At 35.7% G+C, this 24,429-nt stretch overlaps 1 protein-coding gene across 3 annotated transcripts in view; it reads left to right on the top strand.

Moving 5' to 3' along the window:
• UPF2 (UPF2 regulator of nonsense mediated mRNA decay) overlaps positions 1 to 24,429 on the top strand; it is a 55,002-nt gene that overhangs the window by 10,073 nt on the left and 20,500 nt on the right. For all 3 annotated transcript variants that reach the window (XM_085082735.1, XM_085082753.1, XM_085082745.1), the window contains exons 4-15: positions 1,623 to 1,783; positions 2,822 to 3,019; positions 4,105 to 4,254; positions 6,218 to 6,321; positions 6,645 to 6,730; positions 13,036 to 13,144; positions 14,300 to 14,413; positions 15,487 to 15,603; positions 20,539 to 20,724; positions 21,260 to 21,463; positions 22,065 to 22,340; positions 23,745 to 23,928. In XM_085082735.1, coding sequence (XP_084938861.1) covers positions 1,623 to 1,783; positions 2,822 to 3,019; positions 4,105 to 4,254; positions 6,218 to 6,321; positions 6,645 to 6,730; positions 13,036 to 13,144; positions 14,300 to 14,413; positions 15,487 to 15,603; positions 20,539 to 20,724; positions 21,260 to 21,463; positions 22,065 to 22,340; positions 23,745 to 23,928 — 1,889 coding nt within the window. The remainder of the gene's footprint in view (positions 1 to 1,622; positions 1,784 to 2,821; positions 3,020 to 4,104; positions 4,255 to 6,217; positions 6,322 to 6,644; positions 6,731 to 13,035; positions 13,145 to 14,299; positions 14,414 to 15,486; positions 15,604 to 20,538; positions 20,725 to 21,259; positions 21,464 to 22,064; positions 22,341 to 23,744; positions 23,929 to 24,429) is intronic.

The raw sequence follows: 24,429 nt of genomic DNA, 5'->3' as shown, positions 1-24,429 counted from the left end.
CACAACAAAACTTGTCAGGCTGTGTCATGGGAAGGAAACAACTTGATTCCCAAATTCTAGAGAGTTTTCAGAAATGAGTGTTAGCTAAGGAAGAAACTTGTCTAAATTAAGGATGTTTTTTAAGATGTGCTGAACTTGCCTTGTGGTGTTTTGAAGAGACATAAAGTAAGACAAGTACTGTGTGCTGTACTTGTAATTGTATTCAGAAATGAACCATGCTTTTTGAGGTTTGCTTCATTTGCTTTAGATTCTTTGTATTTGTTAACACTTGTCTTCTTGGAACTGAAATTGAGAACTGAAAGTCTTGTACTATTGTCACAGTACTTTGCATTTTTTTTTTTTTTTTGTAATAGCACAGAGCTCCAGTGCTCATGTTTATAAAGCTGCTGGTATATTTTAAACTTAAAATATGTGTGCAATGGACAGTGGTCTCCTTGGAAAAGCTATGAATTGACACTTAATGTGTTTCCTGAATCCAAACTGAACTGCACTTCACAAATTCTCAGTGGTTATTTAATTTGTTAATTTTTCTTTTCTGTACTTTGCAGGAGCAGGCAATACATTTTAAATAGGTGTGTTTTGTCAGAAAAATAGAACTTTTGCCAGCATCAGTGCTTCTTGCCCTCTAGCCACACACATGTGTGCACTTCTGGTTCTGAGTCGGTAGAAGGGATTTTGTTGCTCACCCTGTGAATGTGTACAAAGGTGGCTCGTTTTACAATTAACTTGGAATGAGAAGATTGATATTTGCTCAACTTACATTGCCTAAACTATTTCAGAATTTTTATGCCACAAAATGTGTCTTTTGGCAAGACTATGACTTTGTGCCTATTGCATAATAAAAGCCTCATGGTAATGGAATCCTACAGATGATAATGTAATGATACAACCTGCTTTGGGAATTGTGGCATTTGCACCTTTTTTCAGACTTCTGATGCTTTCATCTCAGTGCAGGGGGCCTGGTCAGTGGTTCCAGCACTTGCAAGCAGTGCACTTGTAATCAGTGATTATGTTCCTTCAAATGAAAGTTGCTTTTGACAACAGATTTCAATTTTAAAAATTCTTGTTTGAAGCAAGTATGAATAGTTTTGTTAAAGAAAATTACGAGCAACAAAAGAAACAAACATAACTGCTCATAATTTAGACCAATAGCCTTGAAATAACTTGGTTTGTTGGAAAGTCAGTGGGCTGCTTGCAAATTTTTGAGCCTCCTAGTGGTAATAGCTCATCTAATAATTTAAAAAATATGGAAATGGATTGTTACAGGTGCAAAGCAACTTTTATCCAGCTGTGATCTAAGTTGAATGTTTTAGTTTTACTATGCAAATCTTTTCAGGACTATTAGAGCCTAATAATGGAAAACAGTAACTGGGCCTTTTGACATAGAAGCTGGAGCTTCTGTGACTGTACTGTCCTCAGTGGCATTGAAGTTGGAAATTCAGTGTGGTTTGGAAAAATAATAGTGTCACTTAAATCTTTGCTATTGCAGTGTGAACTAGAATTCATATAGTTCCCTCAGAGAGGGCAGGTTAGCTTTGCTCAGAGAAATTCATAATGGTTCAGCATAGCTCAAATATATTCTAAGGAGAAAGATTGTCTTATTGTAAGTTTGATTTTTGTAGACGCATTCTGCACTCTAAAGGAGAGCTGAGTGAAGATCGACACAAACAATATGAGGAATTTGCAATGTCATATCAGAAGCTGTTGGCAAATTCTCAGTCTCTGGCTGATCTTCTGGATGAAAACATGCCTGACCTCCCCCAAGAGAAACCAACACCTGAGGGTAAGCCAGATTGTAAAGTAAGTTAACAGAATGCTGGTCTTGGCTTGGATGTGGTGGGAAAACTGACCAAACCCTCTTAACAATGTGTTCTTTTTGCTGGTTTCATTTCATTCAGCCTTTCCCCCTGAAGGATATCAGATAATGAATAACACTTTTTTTAAATTAAAGTAATTAAGCCTAAGATGTAACCATAACTATTTTATATCCTGTTATAAAATAACAGGATATAAAGTAATATCTCTTTAGGTTTGTTTCTAGTAATAGAGCAATAAATGGAAAATTAAAAATATTTTTACCCTGATCCTTTCCACTTAATATTATGCAGTTTATCGTATTTAAAAACTGCTAGTGTTTTAAAAGCTGATCTTTAAAACATGTTAAAAAATACATTAGAAGTCTATTTTGGGCCATGATGTTATGGGCAGGAACATATTGTTAGGCCAGATAAGTCACTAGGTGTGGCTGTCTGACCTCCTGAGCAGAAGTGCGGCTTTTTGCTGGTACAGCTATGCAGTGTCTTTGAATCTAAACTTTGAGATTCGTTGAGAGGTTGTTTAAATCATGAGTGTATCTTTTGGTTTAAATGATCTTGAACTTAAAAAAGCTGTATTTCTTTAATGCCTGTAAATTTTAAATGGTTCTTTATAAACTTCGTTCTGAAAACTCAGTGGGGTATAGTTCATAATACTCAAAGGGATTACTTCTAATGCTAATGCTATTAAAATCTGTTACAACTTTCTTTCCTAACATGATATCATGTGCTGCTTGGTTTTAGTTGATTTGACTTCCTCTCTGATTCTTTCTGTATTTTCAATCAAAATCAAATTTACAATTTTAAGATAACATCTTGATATATCTAATATTAGGATTGAATTGTTAAAACACTTTAAAGTATGCGTTGCAATCTTTAGGTGAAAACAGTGGTAGTAATACATAGATTAACACTTTTCTAAAAGGACTCTTAATCTCTAAGGCACCTCCCCCTAGAAGATTGTAAATTTATGTAAATAACTTTCTATGGTTTCACTGTTTTTGCAGAACATGGACCTGGTATTGATATTTTCACACCAGGAAAGCCTGGAGAATATGACCTGGAGGGAGGTATCTGGGAAGATGAAGATGCTAGAAATTTCTATGAGAATCTCATTGACTTGAAGGCTTTTGTGCCAGCAATTTTGTTTAAAGATAATGAAAAATATTCCCAGAACAAGGATTCCAGCAAAGACGAATCAAGAGGTAGGATGCTTAGATGAGTATTTTTTTTTAACATACCTTGTCCAACCAATAAACAAACTTGATGGAAGTAATGAGTTGGTACTGAAATAATTTGTTGTAATCAGTACACCAGTTTGGATGAATTTTCAGGGAATAAACTATGTGCGTAGGGATTATATGTGGGTGTTAAGGAACAAAAAAAGTAAATGCATTTTCATATTAGAATTGTAAATTTCAAGAAATTGAAGGTTAAGCAGTGTGAGTAAATACAATATTTTCTGTGAGAAATGGAAAGAGTTTTCCTTTTTTTAAAGATGTTAGTGTTTGGGGGTTTTTTCACTGTTATTTTCATATTAAATTATTAATGGTAGTTGACTTTGTCAGCATAAAATTTCAGTAGATAAGAAGGCCTGGGGTGGTTCGTCACTTCTGACACAGCCCTCAGTGCACAATCAGGCCATTGCAGACTTTAGTTTGGATAAAAATTCACCATCACTGGCTCAAAGTGTAACAGAAGATGCATGTTTGGATAATTCTGAAATTTCCCTAAGCATCATTAGATGTTGGAGCAGCTTGCTCAGGGGGACTGGAATCTCTCTCTTAATATTTTGAAACAACTGGAAAAATACCTGCAAAATCTGGTGTTTAGAAGTTATCACACTTTGCTTTGAAAAAATATAGAATTTTAATAAGGTTTTCTGCCTTGAAGTTTATTTACTTTTAAATGAAGCATAGTTTGCAAATGAGATTGGGAGGAGGCCTGAAAAAACAGTAAAATTCTGTAGGTAGCAATCTCTTGGAAAAGTGCTCAGTGTTGGACCAGTGTTGTGGTCCAAGAAAAATATTAACTATTCTGTTCTGAGTCTTTATCAGATTCAGGTATTGTTTTCAAGGAAACGAATACTGTTTATTTGACCTTTTATTTCTCAAGTTATTTCAGCAACACCTTCCTCCTGTTCTGCTTTTTTTCATCTGTGTAAAAGATTTTTAAGACATTAAAGAGAAGGAGGTTTAGCAGCATTGATCTTCCTGTATTCTAATCACAACTGTGTATATTTAACAATTTATTAGTATTTATTTGGTATTTCTACTTAACTCATAAATAGATTCAAAAGATACCAAAGATAATAAGGAAGCAGCTGGAAACGAGGATCTGGAATTGGAGTTGGAGAACCTGGATATTAATGATGATGCACTGGAGTTAGACTGTGGAGATGAGACAGAAGATCTTACAAAGAAGCTTCTTGATGAGCAAGGTAAAAAGAATTGGGTTGAAGAATTCTTTTTCTTCCTTTTTGTTTGTTTCTTCTGATTTGTTTTTTTTTTTGAGCTTTCTACTTTGTTTTAGTTTGTAGATTTGTAGAGTGCATTCAGGGGAAATTATTTATTTATTTGTGAAACGAGTAGCTAGAAACAGCTAGGATTGTGATAAATGTTTTTGTAACAAATCATGCAGATACAAGTGAAAATTGTTTTAAAGATGTTTATGTAGTGAAAGTTACTGATTACTTTAGACAACTTTTAAAAGTAAGCAAATGTAAAAGGCAGTTGCCTTTTAACCTTTCTGGTTAAATATAAAGGTGCTTAGAAATAAAAAATAATTTTTCTTTCAGTCTCTACAATGTTCATACTGCATGATTTGTTTTTTATCCAGATATACTATTACAAATAGTCTAACCATAGTTGTTCCACACTACTACTTGTAGTAAATTTTTAAAACGGATTCATGCAGTTTTAAAACATGGTGATGATGAAAGACTGGAACTCAAGAGGATCAATATGAAAAGCAACAAATTAACTAATTTGTTACATGAATTGCATACTTTGTTGCTTGCCTTAGGGAAGGAAGCCCTGACCAGTTTAATTTCCTGTCAATGTAAAATGCTTAATTTTCTGTCTTAAGTTCCAGACTTGCTTCAGGTACTACAAAAATGCCTTTCCACTTGGAAATAGGATCCACATACCATGATGAGAAAATATAATGTGAGAATATCTGTAGCTCTCCAGTGGAGGAGAGGACCAGTGAAAGAAGAGATGTATTTGGGGAACTGTTGAAATAGAATGTGATAGCAGTGCCTCTGGAAATGTGACCGAATTATCAAAGACTTATTTTTTAATTTATTTCAAGAGCATTGAGTTAGTTTCAATAGAATACTGAGACAACTAATTGCAGTAAGGGAAAAGGAAGGAGACAGGAAGGTGTGGCTATAAATATATAAATGGAAAAATGCATTAAACCAAAATTTGCAAATTGCAGTGTTTGGGCTGTTGCTTGCATGTTAGTGAACTCAGTGTGTGGGTGATGAGAGAGTCAGGGTTCCATTAAACATTTAAAACTTCACGGTCCTCTCTTATTTGAGCATCTGGAACATTTTCCTCTTCTACTTTTTACTCCTTCCTTAATGAGACCGTGTTCTTCTGACTTTTTGTTGCCTGTGCAAGAGAGGAGGTGATGTTGTCTGCTCATATCTCTGGCACCTTCAAGACTGGATGGCTGGCAGAGCTGACAATGTTCCTTGGAGGAGTTCTTAGTGTTTTCTCTACCTAAGCTCAGCCTCTGCCCCTAGCAGGTTCCAAAACCAAAAAAAGTCTTTCCATGTAGCATCTTTGTTATCTATGCCTTGCAGTAACTTGAAAATGGAACTTGAGTCTTCCAAGAGTTTGTCTTACTGTAAATACACTGTGACTTTACCAGGTGTTGGGTATTTTGTAGTTTACTTGGGTGTGATTTTCACTGCCATATTCTCCTCTTTGAAGTCTGTCTGTCTCCATTTTCCTTTCAGATACCTCCTAGGTTTTCTTGTTACTGCTGAGCATTCTCCAACTGAAAGAAAACCAAACTTAATCATGATCCTTTTCCAGGAAGCAACGTTCTTTTGTGTTGCTTTGGCCAAGGGGGGATCCTTTCCAAGTGCTGGTGTTACAACTCATTATTGTGCCATGGGGCAAACTAAACTCTTCTCTAGGGCTTAATAAAATCTGGAAAATTTCTGAAGCATACCACAAATTTTGCAATTAAAAGGTAACAGTAGGGGTATTGATCTGGTGAGATCTTCAAAGTTGATGATAGGAAATCAGAATTTTATATTCATTTTTATGATGTGTAGATGAATACTTAGCAGCTAAATGTTATAAATGCACCATTTGGGGAATGTGTGCATAAATGATTATATCTCATAGTTTAAAGATGTCTGCTGCTTGTTTATTTCCCTCTGTTAGAACAAGAGGATGAAGAAGCCAGTACTGGATCTCATTTAAAACTCATAGTAGATGCTTTTCTTCAGCAGCTTCCAAATTGTGTCAACAGAGACCTCATAGACAAGGTACAGTCATAGTTCTAATTTTTTTTTTCACTCTTAAAAGCCATAATGCTAGATCAGATAGATAGCAAATAAAGATTTGAAGCTTTGGAGTCTGGCAGTAGCTGAATTAATTTTTAATCAGTCTGTATTCCTCTCAGTGGACATGTTTGCTGACTATATTGGTTCCAGCCAAAACTGAAGATTTTTCTTTATGGTTATTTTTAAAGCAGCTGCATGTAGTAGGAATAGCTCTGTAAAAGCTCTGTTTAAAAACCATTTTCTGTTGCTCTAATTAAAACCCATTGCATTAAAGTGAAGTATTCCATTAACTTTCCTCTTTATAGGCAGCAATGGATTTTTGCATGAATATGAATACAAAAGCCAACAGAAGAAAATTGGTACGAGCACTTTTCATAGTTCCTAGACAAAGGTAAGAGCTAAAGGAGAAACAGCTGGATCCACCCATTTGTTATTTGATTTAGCATATGCATGTATTTTTAAATATATTCCAAGTTGCATTTGTTTATTCCTGATGTGCACTTTTGGAGTGGCTTATACTGAAGCACCAAAGAAATATTTAGGATCAATGATCCACACCATGATATTTTGCCAAAAATTAAGGTTTTTAAAAAGGAATTTTTTTTTTTTGGCACTTGGTGTTTATAGCAGAACTCTTTTAATTGCTTTTTTTTGTTTTTTAACTCTGAAAACAACAGCAAAACCTAACTTTTACCAAAAGGGAGGATTTATTTAATTCAGGACAAGTTGCACTTTTTTGTGTTAGACGCTGTGGACAGTTAGAGTACAGTATAGTTTTGGAAGGAGGATTTCTTGTGATATGTTAATTCTGACACAGTATATGACCATTATAACAGCCTCGTGTCTTCTGCAACAGCCAGTTCTAGGCCAACTACTTTGAGCCTGGCCTCTTTTGTCTGTGTCCATCTGCCTGTGTAGAGCTTTTGCTGTTTCTCCTTGTCTGTGTGTAAGCAGGTTTCTTGTGCTTGCAGGAACAGCCCTACTTCCAAAAATGGTTGCAAATACTCAAATGAAAACATTGAATTAATTGAAGGAATTATACATTTCTCTATTCTCTGGTAAATCTGAGCCTTAAATAGGTGAAATTACGAAGAAGTTGCTTTTCTTACTTCACCTTGTCCTGTTTCTCCTAAGCTGTTTTGATGCTGAATTTAATTTAAAGTGATCATGATCATCTTGGAATTCTTGTTAAGAGTTTGCTCTGCTTTGATTTCATCATCTTTTAATACTGAGGGGGGAAAAAATGTATCTTGAGTGTCTGTTTTGTCTCAACACATGTGTAGACTGGCTTTGAATAAACAGACTGTGGTGCTTTGTTTTCTTTGTGTTCAGTTATGGCTTGCACTGTATTTTCAACCTTAATTCCAGCCTGTTCCTGCATCCCATCTGTAATAAGCATCTGCTGTGCTAATAACCCTGTTCTCTTAGCTGTTTGCAAACCAATGGTTTGTTTGCTGACTGAGGCATTAACCTGACTCCACATTGAAACAGTGCACATAATCTTTCATTCTCTTGTGTATTCTTGTCTCTAAAATTATGAGTTTGACACGTCTGTTTTTGGAGACTTTGATAGAGGCTTGATTGTGCCTGATGTATGAATTAGTAAGAGAGGAGGCAGGCAATTGATGATCTTTTGTGTTAGATATAATAAGATGCTCTTCAGCCCAAACTTAAGTTGCAAAGGAAGTAACATTTCTGTTTATCAGCCTGCTGGTAATAGTGAAATGCATCAAAACACCGTGTGAGAAGAATTTCTTTTTCACGGTTTAGAACATCTAAAGCAGTCAGCAGGACCACTTAGACTTTTGTCTGCAGCTCTGCCATAGTAGTGAATTTTCCAAGTTTGCAAAGTGGAAGTGGTTTTGTGTCTGGTCTGTGTCCATACATGTTGGTATCACTGCCCTGTATATTTTCCTGGTTCCGTAGGTTCCAGATTGCTCAAATTGATTGTTAACTCTTGGAACCTCTTTGAAAATCCATTATTCTCTTCACATAATCTGCTAAATTGTGCTAGGTGACAATGGTCTGGAGGAACTTGTAAATGTGCACAGCAAAAGGAGGTACTTTCAAACAGGAACAGGTTCTTAGTTCAGCAGTGTGATTTCATAGCTGTCATGAAAGCAAAAATTAAATTCCTGATGTATTGCATTATTAAAAAATTAGAGTCTGTGATCAAGCTTTACTATGAACACAGTTAAGGAACTCCTAGAAATGTGTATAGCTTCTACATTGCCATTGATTTATTGTCTTCCCAGTGGTAATTCCATTATCCTATAAATTTGTTTTGATAATAACGATTTAAAAAATATTAACTTGGACTAAGATTGGTGTTGGGGTTGGTTTGAGGAGCTGCTACCTTTGTGACAGTTCTGGTCTCCAGTAGTTGGAGCTAACACTGAAGTGAATGGCTCAGCTGATCTTCTCACTATTGATCTTTAATAATAAATATTAATTATTCTTAATATTAAGAAGTATTAACATTTGATATACAGTTCTTTATTTCCTTTTCCTGCTGTCTTCTCAGGGACCTACTTGGCTAATGAACACTCAAGCTAACTGTAAGATCTTAAGTTCAGTTGTGTTTATCTGCCTGCATTGGTGATCCCATCTCTGGGCTACTGAGCAGGATGTTGACTGAGCTGCTTGTTTTGAACACAAGCATTTGGAATGTAAATACCAGCTGAACTGCACATAGATGCAGATGATTTGAAAGGGCAACCTCTCCCAATATTTAAGTAAGCTGTATTGCTGCAGTTGGTAAAAGAGCAGTACCACTGTGTGTCTTCAAATCAACATTTATAATTCTGTCATAGAAAATTCTGTATGTTCTGTAACACACTCCTTTGAGGCATTGTGTACTGTGTATTAACCATGATTTTGCTCTGGTATCTCTTCACTGAGCCATAATGATATAGCTTTACCTTCCATTGTTGTTGTTCCATACTTGTTTTTGCAGGAATTTTTGCAATATCTCTCCAGGATATTTTGGGAGAAGGAAGCTTGCTATAGTTACGTTTTTGAGGAGGGGTTTTGTAAAAGCTTCAGAGGAGCAGTGTCCTTGAGGATGCTGATAAAGCAGTATGTTTTCCAAAAGCATTTAGTTTCCAAGCATATCAGCTAATGCTGTCTAAGTTTAGCTGCTTTATTTGCAGCCATAATGAGGTATTTCAGTAGTAGAATAAGTTCTGTTTCTTCTCTTGAGATCAGTTTTGGGAAATGTGCAGGCATGACACTTTTACCCAGAAAGTGTAAAACTGGTTTTGTGTTCAAAGCATAACACAGACACTGTGAAAACAAAGTCATTAAGTAGTGTTGCCAGGGAGCTTTCTTGCTACCACTAGGGTTGTATTGATTGGGACAAATTAGGATTCTTCAAGACAGAAAACTTAATTTGACAAAAAAGGCCATTTCTTCCTCAGCTCACTGTAGATCAGTGTTAGAATACAACATCTTTGCCCTGCTCTGTTGCTGATGAATGCATCACATTTACATTTTCAGCTGTCATTTGAACCTCCAACCCAGCAGAACAGAAGGCCTTTTAAAAAGATTTTTCAATGCTACTATACGAGTGGCTTTCACATTTGCATTAGAGGATTGATTTTAAAACTAAATATTAGCCTTTTAATCCAGGGCTGCAGACAGTGGTTTAACCCGTACTGCTGACAGCTTTAGGACTTTCGTGTGGTTCTTTGCTGTCTAACTGAATTATCTTCCTGTACAAAGAATTTTTTTAGGTTTACTGGAACACTGCCATGCTGTAATTTTTTTATTTTATTTTTTTTACTTCAACGTGAGAAGTCTGAAATCTTTTCTTAGGCTTTAAATTCTAAACAATTCTAGGCAAATGCTAAGTAGTATATAGGGACTGCTGTGGCTTCTGATATTTTTTGATGTTCCCATCTGGTGATCTATGAAATTGCAAGTTTACTAAGAAAAAGATCAGTTGTTCATATGGAAATTTTTAGTGTTGCTATTGGTTGTTCTTAATTCATAAGTTAGCTGCTTCTTAGGTGTTGAATAGTTCTGCACATTAAACAAAGTTGTAAGGCTCCTGTGTATTTACCATCAACTTTTCATCCTGACACATCTCAGTAGCAAGGTCCTTTTTGTTCAGTTGAACTTGATTTGTCAGTGTTTCAGTTGAAGATAAAATTGAGGGATGTGCTTGAGATCAAGGAGTTTTATGTCCTGGCGAAGAAATAAAAGCAAAAAGTGCTTCCCTGGAAACATTCCAATTCCACAGCATCCTTCTGTTCCCACTGTGCAGTGTGGGTGGCATTTGGTACCTGTTCAGCCCCTATGAATACACTGCTTTTATCCATTATGATTATGCTTGTGAGGTGGGAGTTCTGGCTCCATTGCTTCATTCTTTAAGCTGTCTTTCTGGTAGAATCACAGAAATTAGGAAATGTAAGAAATGTCCCCTTCACTCTTCCTGGGCATAAAATTTCAGATGCATCTGTTTTGGAGAGATTTGAGAAAAAACTTTTGTGTGGGTTGTTCTTTGATTGGTTTTGTCTGTTTGGGTTTTTTTAATAAATTGACATTTGAAACAGTAGAAAAAAGAAATGCTCTTAGATATTTTACTGATGTGCAGTTCACGTGATCCTGAGATCCAGAGTTGACTAGATTTCGGTCCATGGTATGTGGTCTAAGTGACAATGGTCAGAAGTGGTGCTTTTTGCTGTGGTGGTATCTATTCAGAGTGGTTAACATGGACTTCAGAGAGTAACTGACTCATCCCTGATGCCAAGTCCTGCTTCATAGTGCAGAAGAGCAGGAAGAAAAAGCAATACTGTGGGGTTAATGGGGGTTTAGTTAAAATTTTCCCCCTTTCTTAAGAGAAAGAAATGCCTTTGGAGGAAACAAAGCACTGCAGGTACCAGTAGATGGTGCCACTGATACTGGAATGTCTCCACTACTGAACATGAATTTTTGTCTCCCCTGAGAGGTAACTAACTGAATCTCTGATTGCCAATTTCAGCGTAATTAACCCAAGGCTTTTCCTTATTATATTTCACCTATTTAGAAATACCCAGTCTTAGTATTCTTCCCTATGAAGAAACCTTTTGTGTCCTGCAAGGGAATAACAACAATGTTCTCTAAGACTTTAATTTTCCCCCAGGTATGCTCAGTTTACAGAGATGAAATTATTAGCTCTCAGCGTGCAGATACTTGTTCAGACCAGAATAAAACTTTGTGGTATTTGTCTAAAGAGTTGCCATGCAGAAATCCCCTCAGTTAAATACACCCCCTTAGTTCAGCCACAGTCCTCTCTTAGTTTAACTTTTGTAGGTGTGTGTGAGGTAGTGAGACTTTCACTTCTCTCAGAGTTAATGGCTAAATGCTTAATAACATGATAGTAATTTTCTGTGGGTAGTCAGCCTTGACTGTGTGTTCCAACAAGCTTGAAAAATGTAAATACTGCTTCAGTTACTGATTAACAAAAGAGATAAAAACTGTTAAATAGCTAACTGAGATAGCTGCAATGTTTCACCAGGAGTCTTGTGTGTTATCAGGAGGCTGCCTAGTTATGCTTTTTGGAGGGAGTATATTCTGATGCTTCTAATCCACAATTTAAATACATAATAGTCTCTTTTTCTGAAAGTGGGCATTAAATGTCTTGGAAATGTGCTCCAGTGACATAGAAGCAAAAAGCAGAAGGGAGGCAGTTGGGGATGCTTTGTTTTGGGGTTTTTGTCTTGATGCTTTGTACCAGGACAAGCTCTGTGTATCGACTGTGCTTTTGGGTTTTTTCTGTCAGCATTTTTTTTTCTTTTACTTTTCCTTTCCTTAGCAGTAGGCAAAACCTTAATCCTTCATAAAGTGTAAACTCAAGATGCATTTTTCCCTTACAGGCAATTTCTCACTGGAAGCATGCAAATTTAGGATGTTTCTCTCCACTTAAAAACTTTGGCTTGTTCTAGAGTTCATCTGTTTACTGCATTAACTTAACACTCTGAAAATAAACCTAAAATACTTCCTTCAGCTTGTTACATGATATTATGAGGCCTCAGAGTGCAGTTGGTTTCTCTGCATTTAAAACTGCTATATACACACAGCTGGTTTGCATAAATGTGCAGAGGAAATGGGTGTGAAAGCATGTAATTAAGGAAAGAGAAAAGGAAATAAGGAAATTCTGTAGAAAATTTGGAAATATTACCATTTGTGGGAGTACTAGCAGAGTTTTAGGGAAAAGAGTGGCCGCATCACATCTGCTGAGCTTTGTTCTATGTAATAACTACTACATTAATTTAGAAGTTTCCTACTGTAAAAATAAACATGTTCCTACCTTTCTGGTTATGTCTGCTACTTTTCAGAAAGAATATTAATACCTTGCAATAATCCATGGCCTTGTCTGTAAGGTTTTTTTGCCTGTTGAGCTGGGTCTGAATTTTGTTTCTGTTCAGTAATTTGTTGAAGGTCACATTCTGTAGTTGATGGTATTTGGCATTTTACCTACTACAGTAGTTTAGAAGGAGATGAGCTGTGAAGAATTCCAACAGGGTGTGGTAGTTCTACCTTCTTGTATTATTTTTAAATGATATTGCAATCTGAAGTGGGCCCAAAAATTGCATGTATGTAGTTCTGTCAGGATGTGCACTTCTTTTCACAAGTAAAGTGGTATCCATATTTGTACACATAAATACATTTTTGTTTATAAATTGTCTATTTTATCCTCTCTTTTGTTTGCAGATTGGATTTGCTACCATTTTATGCAAGATTGGTTGCCACACTGCATCCCTGTATGTCTGATGTAGCAGAGGATCTCTGTTCCATGCTGAAGGGGGATTTCAGATTCCATGTATGTTTTGGTGGTTTAGTTTTTTACATTCAGATTAACCAATCTCATAAATCATCCTTCAGGGAAAAAATTAACATTTTATGCTGTGTACTTCTAAGATTCAGTGAATATTTTTTCTGTCAGCTCAGCAGTTCTAGAATACTAGATTTGTAAAAGAGAAGTTTTTGCAAATTTCCATGTATACTTGCATATTTATATACATGAACTGTATAACAGTTACAACAAAAGTTACAAAAATTAGAAATTGTGTTTCATCTGTTAAGAGTTTTCTGTAAATTAATAACTTGCTTTTAAAATGAGATCTGACCTGTATTAACAGAACTTCCCACGATAAGGCTACTACTGTAGTGGTTACTATTGTCATATAGTATTTCATTCAAATTAGATTTTACAATTTTCATGTATCAAAATTTTCCCCACAAATGTACTTTTCAGTGTTGTTTCTTTAACTTGTTGTAATCAAACTGGTTATGATGCACAGTGATGATTCCTTGACCATTTTCTCAATTTTTATGGCACAGATTTCAATTTTTAATCTAATATTGACATTAAAATTGTGTATAAGTTGCTCAGACTTACTTGAAACTTAGCTATGTGAAGTTAACTATTCTCAGAAAAACCTCTTTCTGTTGGGGAAATACAGTTTTGTATTTTGTGGATTATGTTTTCACATAGATAAAGTTCTTTGTCACTAAATTTATGCTGAATGTCAGTAATTTTAAAAGAAAAAGTCTGCACATTACTGAAAAATCTGACTTGAAAAAGGTGTCAATATTTAGTATTTCCTTGAGAACAGTACAAGTGGCCCTATTCACATAGGGCATTTTTATTGATTCTGAAAATATAGAATCTAGAATACTTAATCACTGCTTCACTGTGGCAAAAGAGGAGGATCTATAACTGTAGGTATGTTAGAGGAATTAATTGTTTTGGGTGGTGGGGAGATGGGGAAAGGAATTCAAAATCTTCTGAAGAAAAAAGGTTGTAGAGAGAGTTTTAGGAAACCCAGTGAGAAGTAAAGGTGGAGGTTGAGGAAACAAACCAATACCAAACACTCCTGAATTCCCAAGTGTATTTTGTGCATGTTCTGATCAAAGCAATTTAGAAGAGATGAGTATTTTTGAGGTCCTAAAATCAATTTTTTTTGGTTTTTAGGTAAGAAAAAAGGACCAGATCAACATTGAAACAAAGAATAAGACTGTGAGATTTATTGGTGAGCTTACCAAGTTTAAGATGTTCTCCAAAAACGATACTCTCCACTGTTTAAAGGTTGGTGTTGTGATAGTCCTGTACTGCATATGCTGATAATGTGTCCTCATCCTATTCCTCTTCACTTACCTGCTGCTGATGTTACCTGAATTCATTTCCATTTCATTTCATGCTGTACATTGCAAAATTTTGGTATGTTGATTTCAATTAATACTTTTACAGAGAAAATAACAGTAAGAGAGAGGGACTAGAGGCAAAAAGCTTTTCAGTGGTGCAAGGAGAGGCTTTTATGCCATGTTAGCAGATACTTTTGTTTGTTGAGGAGCAAAACATCTTTGGAAAGCATTCATCTCTAGGCACATCATCTCACTTTGCGTGCTGATAAACATTCAAACTTTGATGTCACGTCCCAAATTAAAAATAGGTTTTAAAAAATAAAAGTGCCTTTAATAAAGGGTGCTTGAGACTCACAGCTTAAGATCACCTTCTGTGTGAATAGGTTCTATTCATGGACATGTTAGATATCAAAGCTGAATTCCTAAAAAAATTAAAATCATTCATAATTTCTCTTCTTTTGTCTGTAAAATACTGTAAAATGCAAAGCTGTATTAATTAGAGTTATTGCTTAACTTAAAACAGTTCAGTTGGGTGTGCTCTGAGGTTACTGTGCCCTTGTGCAGTATTATTTGGTAGTTACAGTGGGGTTTTTTGAAGCATCCTGTTCTTCTGAAGCTGAAAACTGGGGTCTTTAGACTATTCTTGTAAGAATTTTAAAGTGAGATTAATATTTTGAATGTTCATAGAATTTTTTGGGTTTGAATGGGATCTTAAAGGTCATCTGATTCCAACCTCCTGCCTTGTGCAGGGGACACCTTCCTCCTAGACCAGGTTACTCAGAGCTCCATCCAGCCTGGCCTTGAACACTTCCAAGGATGGGGCACCTACAACTTCTGTGGGCAGCCTCTGCCAGGGCCTCACCAATCCTAACATCTGATCAGTGAAATCAATTTGTATATTTTCCATAAAGAATTTACAATACCATCGTAGTTTCCAGGCTGGTAGATACAACTTAAAATTTTCTGCAGCTGAAAACGATGTTTAACGAGCTGTGCTTTTCTATAAATACACACCAGATGCTTCTGTCAGACTTCTCTCATCACCATATTGAAATGGCTTGTACCTTGCTGGAAACCTGTGGAAGATTCCTCTTCAGATCACCAGAATCTCACTTAAGAACCAGCGTTCTTTTGGTAAGAGGAAACTTGTTGTCTTTATGGGGGAGGGTGTGACACCCTGACTTAAAGCAATTACTTTGAAGCAATTTTTGAAACCATTCTGGAGAAGTCCAGTTGCCTTAAAAATCTCTTCATGACTTGAAAGAAAACGTAAAGAAAAGATTTCGATTTCTGAAGTTAAAAACTATTGCTTTTGAACTGCTAGTAATTTAGAGATAGGGCAAACCCAGAGGATGAGGTTGAGAGAATATTGTAGCTGTACCAGAACATGACTGAGATACTGTTTGAGGGGGAAAATAGCAGTGAATGGAACCAGACATGATTTCAGGTGGTGGTGAAGAAAGCAGTGAAAGAGGTGGTTTCTATGCCCCATGTAATGATCTGAGGTTCTAAATTTGGAGAAAAAGTTTATGAAGACTCTAGGAGAAGCAGTTTTAGAATTAGGGATTGGGAATTATGGTAAGATTAGAATTGGGATCTGTAAGTCTCGAGAAGTACTAGCAAAGACTTAAAAACAGCAAGAACTGAATAATGTATGTACTGATTTGAGAGATAATCCTAAAACTCTGTGTCCAAGGCAAGAGACAGAGACAGACATTGTTGAATGAGACCTTCAAAGAAAGGTTCACCTTCTCTTAAACCAGTAGTCTCTCTTCTTGTGCTATAGTTAATGGAGAAACAGTTGCATAATTTGATATATTGTTGTACAATTTCTTTTCCACAAAATACTATTTCTTTCTGAACCTCTTTGAGTATCAGAGTATCTGTTGAGGTGGTACAATCATGAGAGGAAAGAGATGGGCAAATTAACTGCCAGTTCCTTGGCTCTTGCTTTTTGTAGCAGTGTACTTTGTATCTTGAAAGGTTTGAATGTCAATTTTCTAAAGGTTTGCCAGCTGATGTGTTCTGTTGTTAAACACATTCTTTTCTATAATCAAGTATTTTTACCCTGAAAACACTGTTCCATTATCTTTAAAAGACATTTTACTCATTACTATCACCTTGTGGAAGTTAATAAAAATTTTAGAAGTCAGGAAAAATTAAATACTTTTACCAGAGCTGGCTTTTGTAACTGACTGCTTTTAGTATTATGCACTACAAAAATGCTGATTGTTAGCTGGATTGCTGGAATCTGCTGGATGAATGCTAAGCATGGCTTAACTGTGAAGTGCAAGACAAACCACAAACACTGCTTGAATTACTGAGGCTTAAGGCCTCACAAGGTTTTGGATAAGTAGTCTTTCCTTATGCATTGAGGAGCCAGGAAAAGGTGGAAGGTGGAAGATGGCAAATAAGTTTGGAATATGTACTTAAGATGTAAAATAGGCTAAATAGATTTATGTTCTGCATCCATCTTAATGGCTGCACCTTCTAACAATCCCCTAAAAAAACTACAGGGATTAATTTTGATGTAAATAGTCTTATACAAATTGGATCCTAGTCTTATGATACAAGTTAGTGTGAACTGTGGAAAAGATTTCTCCCAAAGCAAGCTGATTACAATCTTGTGGTAAAAAATATAAGCAATTGTAAAGCTGATCTTCTCAATGACTCTTATGGGTAGAATTAAGTCCTGTTGATCCTCCAAATAATTATTGGTCTTAATCTTTACTGCTGACGATGTATTTTGTAATAAGATTCCAAATGGCTGCATGTCTCATTAAAGACAATGTGGCTTTGTCCTGGTGTGGAAGAAAGTCATAGTTAGGAATGGATTTTAAAAGTAATTAAGGGAAGATTAATTATTGAGAAGTAAGGTGTTCTGTAAGAGAGTCGCAAACTTAGTGGCACTAAGTAACTTACTCTAGAGAAGCATTTAATGATCATATCCTGGTTTTGTGGAACTGCTTCCTGTTCTGCAAATTATTTAGAGATTCTTTTATTAGGACAGTGTTTATTTCTGGTAATTGTCTTCTGGGCAAATCTTTCAAATTCAGTGTCCTTTATGTAATTTAAAATACTAATGTAAAACTAGATTGGCTTTAGGATTGGTCTGTTGATAAATGAATTATTTAAATTGGATTATTTGAATTGGAGCTTTGAAAGGAAGATCAGCTTCATCTTAATCTATGTTTATATAACATAATCAAGTTAAAATGACAAAGTCTTGTATCATGCTGTTGTGGTCTTGCTAAAAGAATATTTGAAATTTTGGTATTAAAAGCCTCCTCATGCATTTTTAATCATTTAACTTAGACAATGCTCTTAAACTTTAGAGCAAGAGAACTTGTGTTGATAAATGTACAGAACTTAAGCTACATGGTGGCTTCTTTCTTGGTGGGACTCCTTTTATAGGTGGTGTTAAAACTGTGAGAGATGTTTGTACATGCAGAGGCTGTGGCAAAGTAGATGCAGTCACGTAGACTGTGTTAATTCACTGTAACAATAATGGGTTTCAGGAAATTAAAATTTTTCATTTTGAACTATCAGAATGAGTAGCAGGGAAGAGCAGTGCAGGCAATAAAGGGAAGGACAAGCAGAACAGTTTCAGTATCTTACTATAATCTGATGTTTAAATGTCAGTCCTGCTGAAATACTTTCCTAAATTGGAATTTTCTTGATGCTTAGGTTTTGATTAGTTACTTCTTCCTTTTTTTTTTCTTCCTAATGGTCACCAGATTTTCTTTTGAAATGCATCTGCAATATATGCTACATGCAGAGAGATTTTATTACTCACCAAGAAGAAAAACCCAAACAGTTTAAATATTTTAATCTGGATACTTTGATGTTGTTTGTGGTCTGTTTTTATCAAAGGAAAAACAGAAACCTGATCTTCAAATGTAATGCTTTACCTGTGTAGCTCTTCATTTAGCCTAGTAAAATGAAGACCCAAAGTAGCTGATGAGCTTAAAACACTTTAGACTGCAGACCTTGCTTTTTACTTCTGAATTATGTCAAGATTTTTGTTACTACAAACAGTGGGGTGTTATGATTTCTCTTGCCTGCCTGTCCATCTGATGCCTTTACTGAAAAGTGACTGAAACAGTTTCTTGAAATGCTAAACATCTTTAGTAGAGTAGAGATTAAGACTAATACAGTCCACCTACAGTTAGAATGCATACTCAGGACTGCTCCAAAACCAATAAATTACAGTGATTTTGGGACTTTGGGTAGTGCATATTGTCTCTTCTGGGAAGAAGCATTTTAATTATAATCTATTATTTACAGTATAATGTGTGACTTCTTAAAACAGCAAAATATGCAAATTATGTGGGTTTAGGGGTTTTAAAATGTTATTTTCAAGCCTTTCTGCCATTTTCTCTGTTATGCTTCATTTTGCCCCACTTAATTTTTCAGTTTAAAGCATAGCATGAAAAATGCCTTTAAGGTAGCAAAGGTGTATTTTCTCCAGATATATCTAGAAAAGGTGAAAAATTTTCAATGGTAACATTAACATATATGACATGGTAAGGTTTGGGAATTTTCTACTCTAAGTGTTTTTCCCCACGTAAAACAATTTATGTACTCAGTTGTTAAGTGCTGTGCATCTGTTAGGTGCCTGTAGGAAAATGTGCTGCTACTTGACAGAAATTCCCTTTTGGAAAGGAACAGTCTCAGGGAATCAAAGGAAAGACCATTTGTGTCGTGGAAAAGGTTAAGAATGAAATGCCTTAGGGTTGGTGTCAGTTGGAGACCTTCCTGGTGATAGATGACTAAAATCCAGGAGGAAAATTACATTATTTGTTGGGTTACTACGTTACACAAAGCTACTCTTTCTCATTGAATTAGCCGCTGAAACTCGAGGTTAAGGAGCTGTTTGAGTACATTGACATTTCAGCTGAACTGAATCACTGCCTTGTAAAAGAAATTTTAAATTATTCAGGTTTAGTGGAAAGGCCACCAGCATGAACAATAATGCTTCTTCACCAATATTCAAAAAAGGTTTAAACTCTTGGGTGGTTTACTGAACTGCATAAATGTATATACTGACATTTGTGTGGGACCAAAACAGTACTTACATGTTAATTTTGTTTGTCTGCTTAAAGTTGTAAATTACTGTGTAGCCAACCTCTAATAAATAATAAAGTTTACACAAGTCCAGTTTCCTGGTGAACCACCATAGAGTGATTTAGAATATATAGGATCACTTGTAGCATTACACCTATATACATATTAATACACAGATGCATATTAAAAAGTATTTAATAATGGAATTAAGCTCATCCACAACTGTAAAAATCAGCAGCTTAGAACTGCTATTTTAGTTCTTGTACAGAATTTTTAGATAAAAGAAAATTTTAAACCCCACAAAATAAACCTTAACTTACATATCTAAAATGAAGTATGGAGAAGAGATTGTATTCAATGAGGAATATCAGGACAATCCTGACAATTAAGCACAGTAATTAGTGTTGACTCTTCCTTGTCTGATTTTTCCTGAAGTATTTACTTTGTGATAGATACTGTTTTTCTTGCAGTTGATTCTGCTTGGGTAAACACCAGCAATGGAGCATGGAATAAGGAAAATTCTGTTGTCTAAACCTTTGGAAATTCACATGAAACCATCAAAAACTCTCTGGCGTTACATGCTGATGTAAAAAGTAGATTGCCAGGCTTATGGTGATTCATTGTGTTTGTGCCAAGACATCAGTATTTCAGCTAATAAAATCTAGTTAAATAATGTTTTGAACAGAGTTGCTAGTAATCTTATCAACCATTTATCTGAACAGTAGCATTTAGATTTTGAATTAAAATTTAAATACCTTTCTGAAACCTTTTTTGCCACAGGTGAACCATTATAAAAATAGGGATCATAAAAGAAAATGACCACAGAAAGAGCAACACAAAACCGTATATATGTACTTTGTCCGTTTTCTCTCTACCCAAGCTTTTAACTTCCTTTTCTGCAACCTTTCATGTTTACTGTATCCCAAATGTAACTCTAAAAGCCTTTGGCTTGAAAATGTAGTATGTCAGCATCTCTAACTGGTCATTTACATTTGTTTCCAGGAACAAATGATGAGGAAAAAACAAGCAATGCATCTTGATGCACGCTATGTTACAATGGTAGAAAATGCCTATTACTACTGTAATCCCCCTCCAGCTGAAAAAACTGTGAAGAAAAAACGTCCTCCTTTGCAGGAATATATCCGTAAGCTTCTTTACAAGGACCTCTCCAAGGTCACCACCGAGAAGGTAAATCCTTTCAAAATCTTTAATGTAGTTTTTACTGAAAATGGTGTAGTAGTAACTTCCAAAAGGTTTGGGGAGGGTTATAGGTTTTTCAGTTGAAAGGAAGAGATTTTTGTATCCCTGATTGGGATAGTTTCACATCTTTTGCTGGAACACACAGAAGCTCCAGTTGTGGACTTGTGTTCTCAACAGCATCAAGTGCTGAACAAAGGGAGAGTGAGATGAGAATCATTGGGTTCTATACATTGTGTTGGGAGAGTAAGAGACAAAAGGCTTCAAGTTAAATACAGACTGTAAGAGCAAGGAAATTGTGGAATACCCTTGGACAGCTTGATAGTGGCTTGAGGACAGCAGTTGGGTTATGCACATAAAGTCTTCCATGGCCACTGTAGGTCTAGAGGATGTTGTTTGTAGGAGAACGAGGTTATTTGCAGGTGCTTACAGGGATTTCATCCCAACCAGGAGAGACAGGGATGACAGGGAGCACCTTGATATTTTACATGCTAAAATGTGAAGCTTGTCTTAAAATTTGGTTTAGGTCCTGAGACAGATGCGCAAGCTGCCTTGGCAGGATGCAGAAGTTAAGGACTATGTTATATGCTGTATGATCAACATCTGGAATGTGAAATATAATAGTATTCACTGTGTAGCCAACCTCTTAGCAGGGTTGGTCCTTTACCAGGAAGATGTCGGAATTCATGTTGTGGATGGAGTGCTAGAGGATATTCGACTAGGAATGGAGGTAAGCAATCAGTACTCTTGTTAAGCTATACTCACCTACCCATGTTGAAAGGAAAACTAAAATAACATGGCTTTTTTTTTTTTTTGTCTGATGACATTTCTACCTCCGTTATTTGCTTTATATAGGTTTCTTTAAATTAATAGAATACCCCCCTCAAAAAAAACCTGACGAAACCAAACTCACAACATTGCTTAAGACAGTTATTTTGGTCCCCTTGTCATAGTAAGGGCATAGAATTTAGTCTTTTACAGTGTAGACAGATTTATGCAACTTCAAGTAACTTTGGAGACGAGTCCATATTTTAATAGATGTTATAATTACAAGAATTCTCTGGGTGATGAAAAGTCATCATAGATTTTATATGGAATATATGCTAAACGTATTGGAACTTTAGTACAAGCTGACCGGCTTTCATAATTACTTTTCTATGTTTACCTTTGTGTAATGTATGTAGCAATAAATAACCATGTTTTACTATAAGAAATTCCATCAATCTTTTATACACCTTTTTTCTCTGTAAAAGGTTGGTTGGGTTTGGGTTTTTTAACATTCTCTTGTGTCTGTGTGATTGAGTGAATTTTCTTGTTCTTTTTTGATAAAGGTTAATCAACCAAAGTTTAACCAACGGCGGATCAGCAGTGCCAAGTTTTTGGGGGAGCTTTACAATTATCGAATGGTGGAGTCAGCTGTAATATTTAGAACTCTGTATTCCTTCACCTCATTTGGTGTGAACCCTGATGGTAGTCCTAGTCCACTGGACCCTCCAGAGCATCTTTTCAGAATCAGACTTGTCTGTACTATCCTTGATACCTGTGGGCAGTATTTTGACAGAGGATCCAGCAAACGAAAACTTGATTGCTTCCTTGTATATTTTCAGGTATTCTAAATTTTATACAGTTTTGTGGAATTCTTTAGCAAGCTTATGTAAGTCAGTCTGATACATATTTCTCTCATTGTTTTCTAACGCTATAATTTTTAGAATTTTATCTGTCTGGTAGCAGTTTTATTTTCAAGTGATGTGTATGTTGAGTTATACCAAAATGATCAGGAGGCTCTCAGTGCTCACATTGTGAGTTTGCTGAACTTGAAGAGAAAATTACTTAGGTTGCTGTCCTCAGCTAATGGCTTTTGTAGAGAAAGAGGAGTCAGATACTTCTCAGGCATGCATGGTGGAAGGATGAGAGGTAATGGGTGCAAGTTGCAGCAAAGAAGGTTCTGACTCAATAGATGCAATGAAGTAAGAAAAAGATTTCATTATAAGAGTGTTTAAACACTGAAATGGGGAATTCCAAACCGTGGAATTCATGCTAAAGTACATTGGATTTAATTTCTTTTTCTGCTTTTTTCCATAATTTATACTAAAATAAGGTTATTAAAAATTAAGATGATAATGACATATTTCATACCTTCAGGAATCAAATCCTTCATCTGTATGCAAGGTGTAAAATGTTTTGAAGTATAGAATCTCAGAATGGTTTGGGCTGGAAGGGACCTCAAGAATCATCTTGTTCAAACCCCCTGCCATGGGCAGGGACACCTCCCACTAGACTAGGCTGCTCACAGTATGATATGGTCTGATTTTTAAATGCAAAAATAAAATGTTTTGGGGAAGAAATCTTTATATTTCTGTTACACCTAATAATTTCAGCTAGCCCTCCTTTTGACCATGTTACCTTTTAGGTAAGATTCTGTCCTCATACTTCATTTTCAGATGCAGTTTTTGCAGTACGTTTGTTCTCAGGTTCTACTGTTAGGTTCACTTAAAATCAGCATTTGTTTTTTGGGATGTCACTATAAGAAGTATATGTGAATTTGTTGTAAAGTAAACTGGATAAGTCACCTGAAGCTGGCTGCAGTCTAAAGATTTTTTTTTTTTTTGGTGGTGTTTCCCCCCCCCCTTCTCCCAATAATATGCTCTGGGGGGAATTAATTTTCTTGAAAATACTTGGGGAGGGAATTGAAAGCTGGCTGGTTAAGTGCTCATCTCTTTTAGAAAGAATCTACTCTGAGAAGGCACTTTCTTGTCAGGGCTTTTTTTGCTCAGTCTTCATATTTGTAGTAGTTATGACAGAAGGAGCATATTCTTAATGTTTGTGGTATCCAGTGTTACCAAACAGTTTTTGTGATACCAGAATATCTAATTAATTGCAGGAAATATGGGAAGAGTGATGTAAATCTGTTGTAATTTTTACTGTACAAACATGGCATTTTAAACTTCATAGCTTAAATGGTTTATAAATGTCAGTGTGCATATAACTGATTTGAATATTTTGTATTCTAGCGGTATGTGTGGTGGAAAAAAAGTCTGGATGTGTGGACAAAAGACCACCCATTTCCTATAGACATAGACTATATGATCAGTGATACTCTGGAACTGCTGAGACCAAAGATAAAACTCTGCAATTCTCTGGAAGAAGCTGTCAGACAGGTGCAAGACTTGGAACGAGAATTCTTAATAAAATTGGGTAAGAAAATGTGCAAGGGAAGTTAGGTATTTTTGAGAATTCCTCTAGTTGTTAAAATTGTGTCTTTACGAAGGTAATAGGTAACTATTGTTATTATGATCGTTTTATTCTCCTGATAGAAATATTTTTGTAGCTTCTTTGTGTGTTTCTAATCACCATAGATATACAGAATCTCCATAACTCTAATGTAATAGATACTGTAAAATATAGTCAGTATGCATACTCTTACTGTAATAGTATTTGGAGAGCAGAAGTGTGTGTGTGTGTGTGTATTAATTCATGGAGTCACGTGGTGCAAATGATCAGGAAGAAAATTATTAATTTAATCAGAAAAATGTAGGAAGCACACTAATTTCAGGAGAAAAAGTTGGGCTGGCAGCACAGCTCAATTGAAAATATACTGATTAGTGAGTATCTAAAACTGTTATCATATTAACCCCTTGTTTAAACCTCTTGTACATATCCGTTCATAGAAAATACTGGATACTATTGTGCTCATTA

The sequence above is a fragment of the Lichenostomus cassidix genome, chromosome 1Aa, assembly GCF_008360975.1.
Source record: "Lichenostomus cassidix isolate B80296 chromosome 1Aa, HeHo_3.0, whole genome shotgun sequence".
NCBI lineage: Eukaryota > Metazoa > Chordata > Aves > Passeriformes > Meliphagidae > Lichenostomus > Lichenostomus cassidix.
Note: the sequence above shows the minus strand (reverse complement) of the source record. Positions and strands in the feature narration are given on the sequence as shown.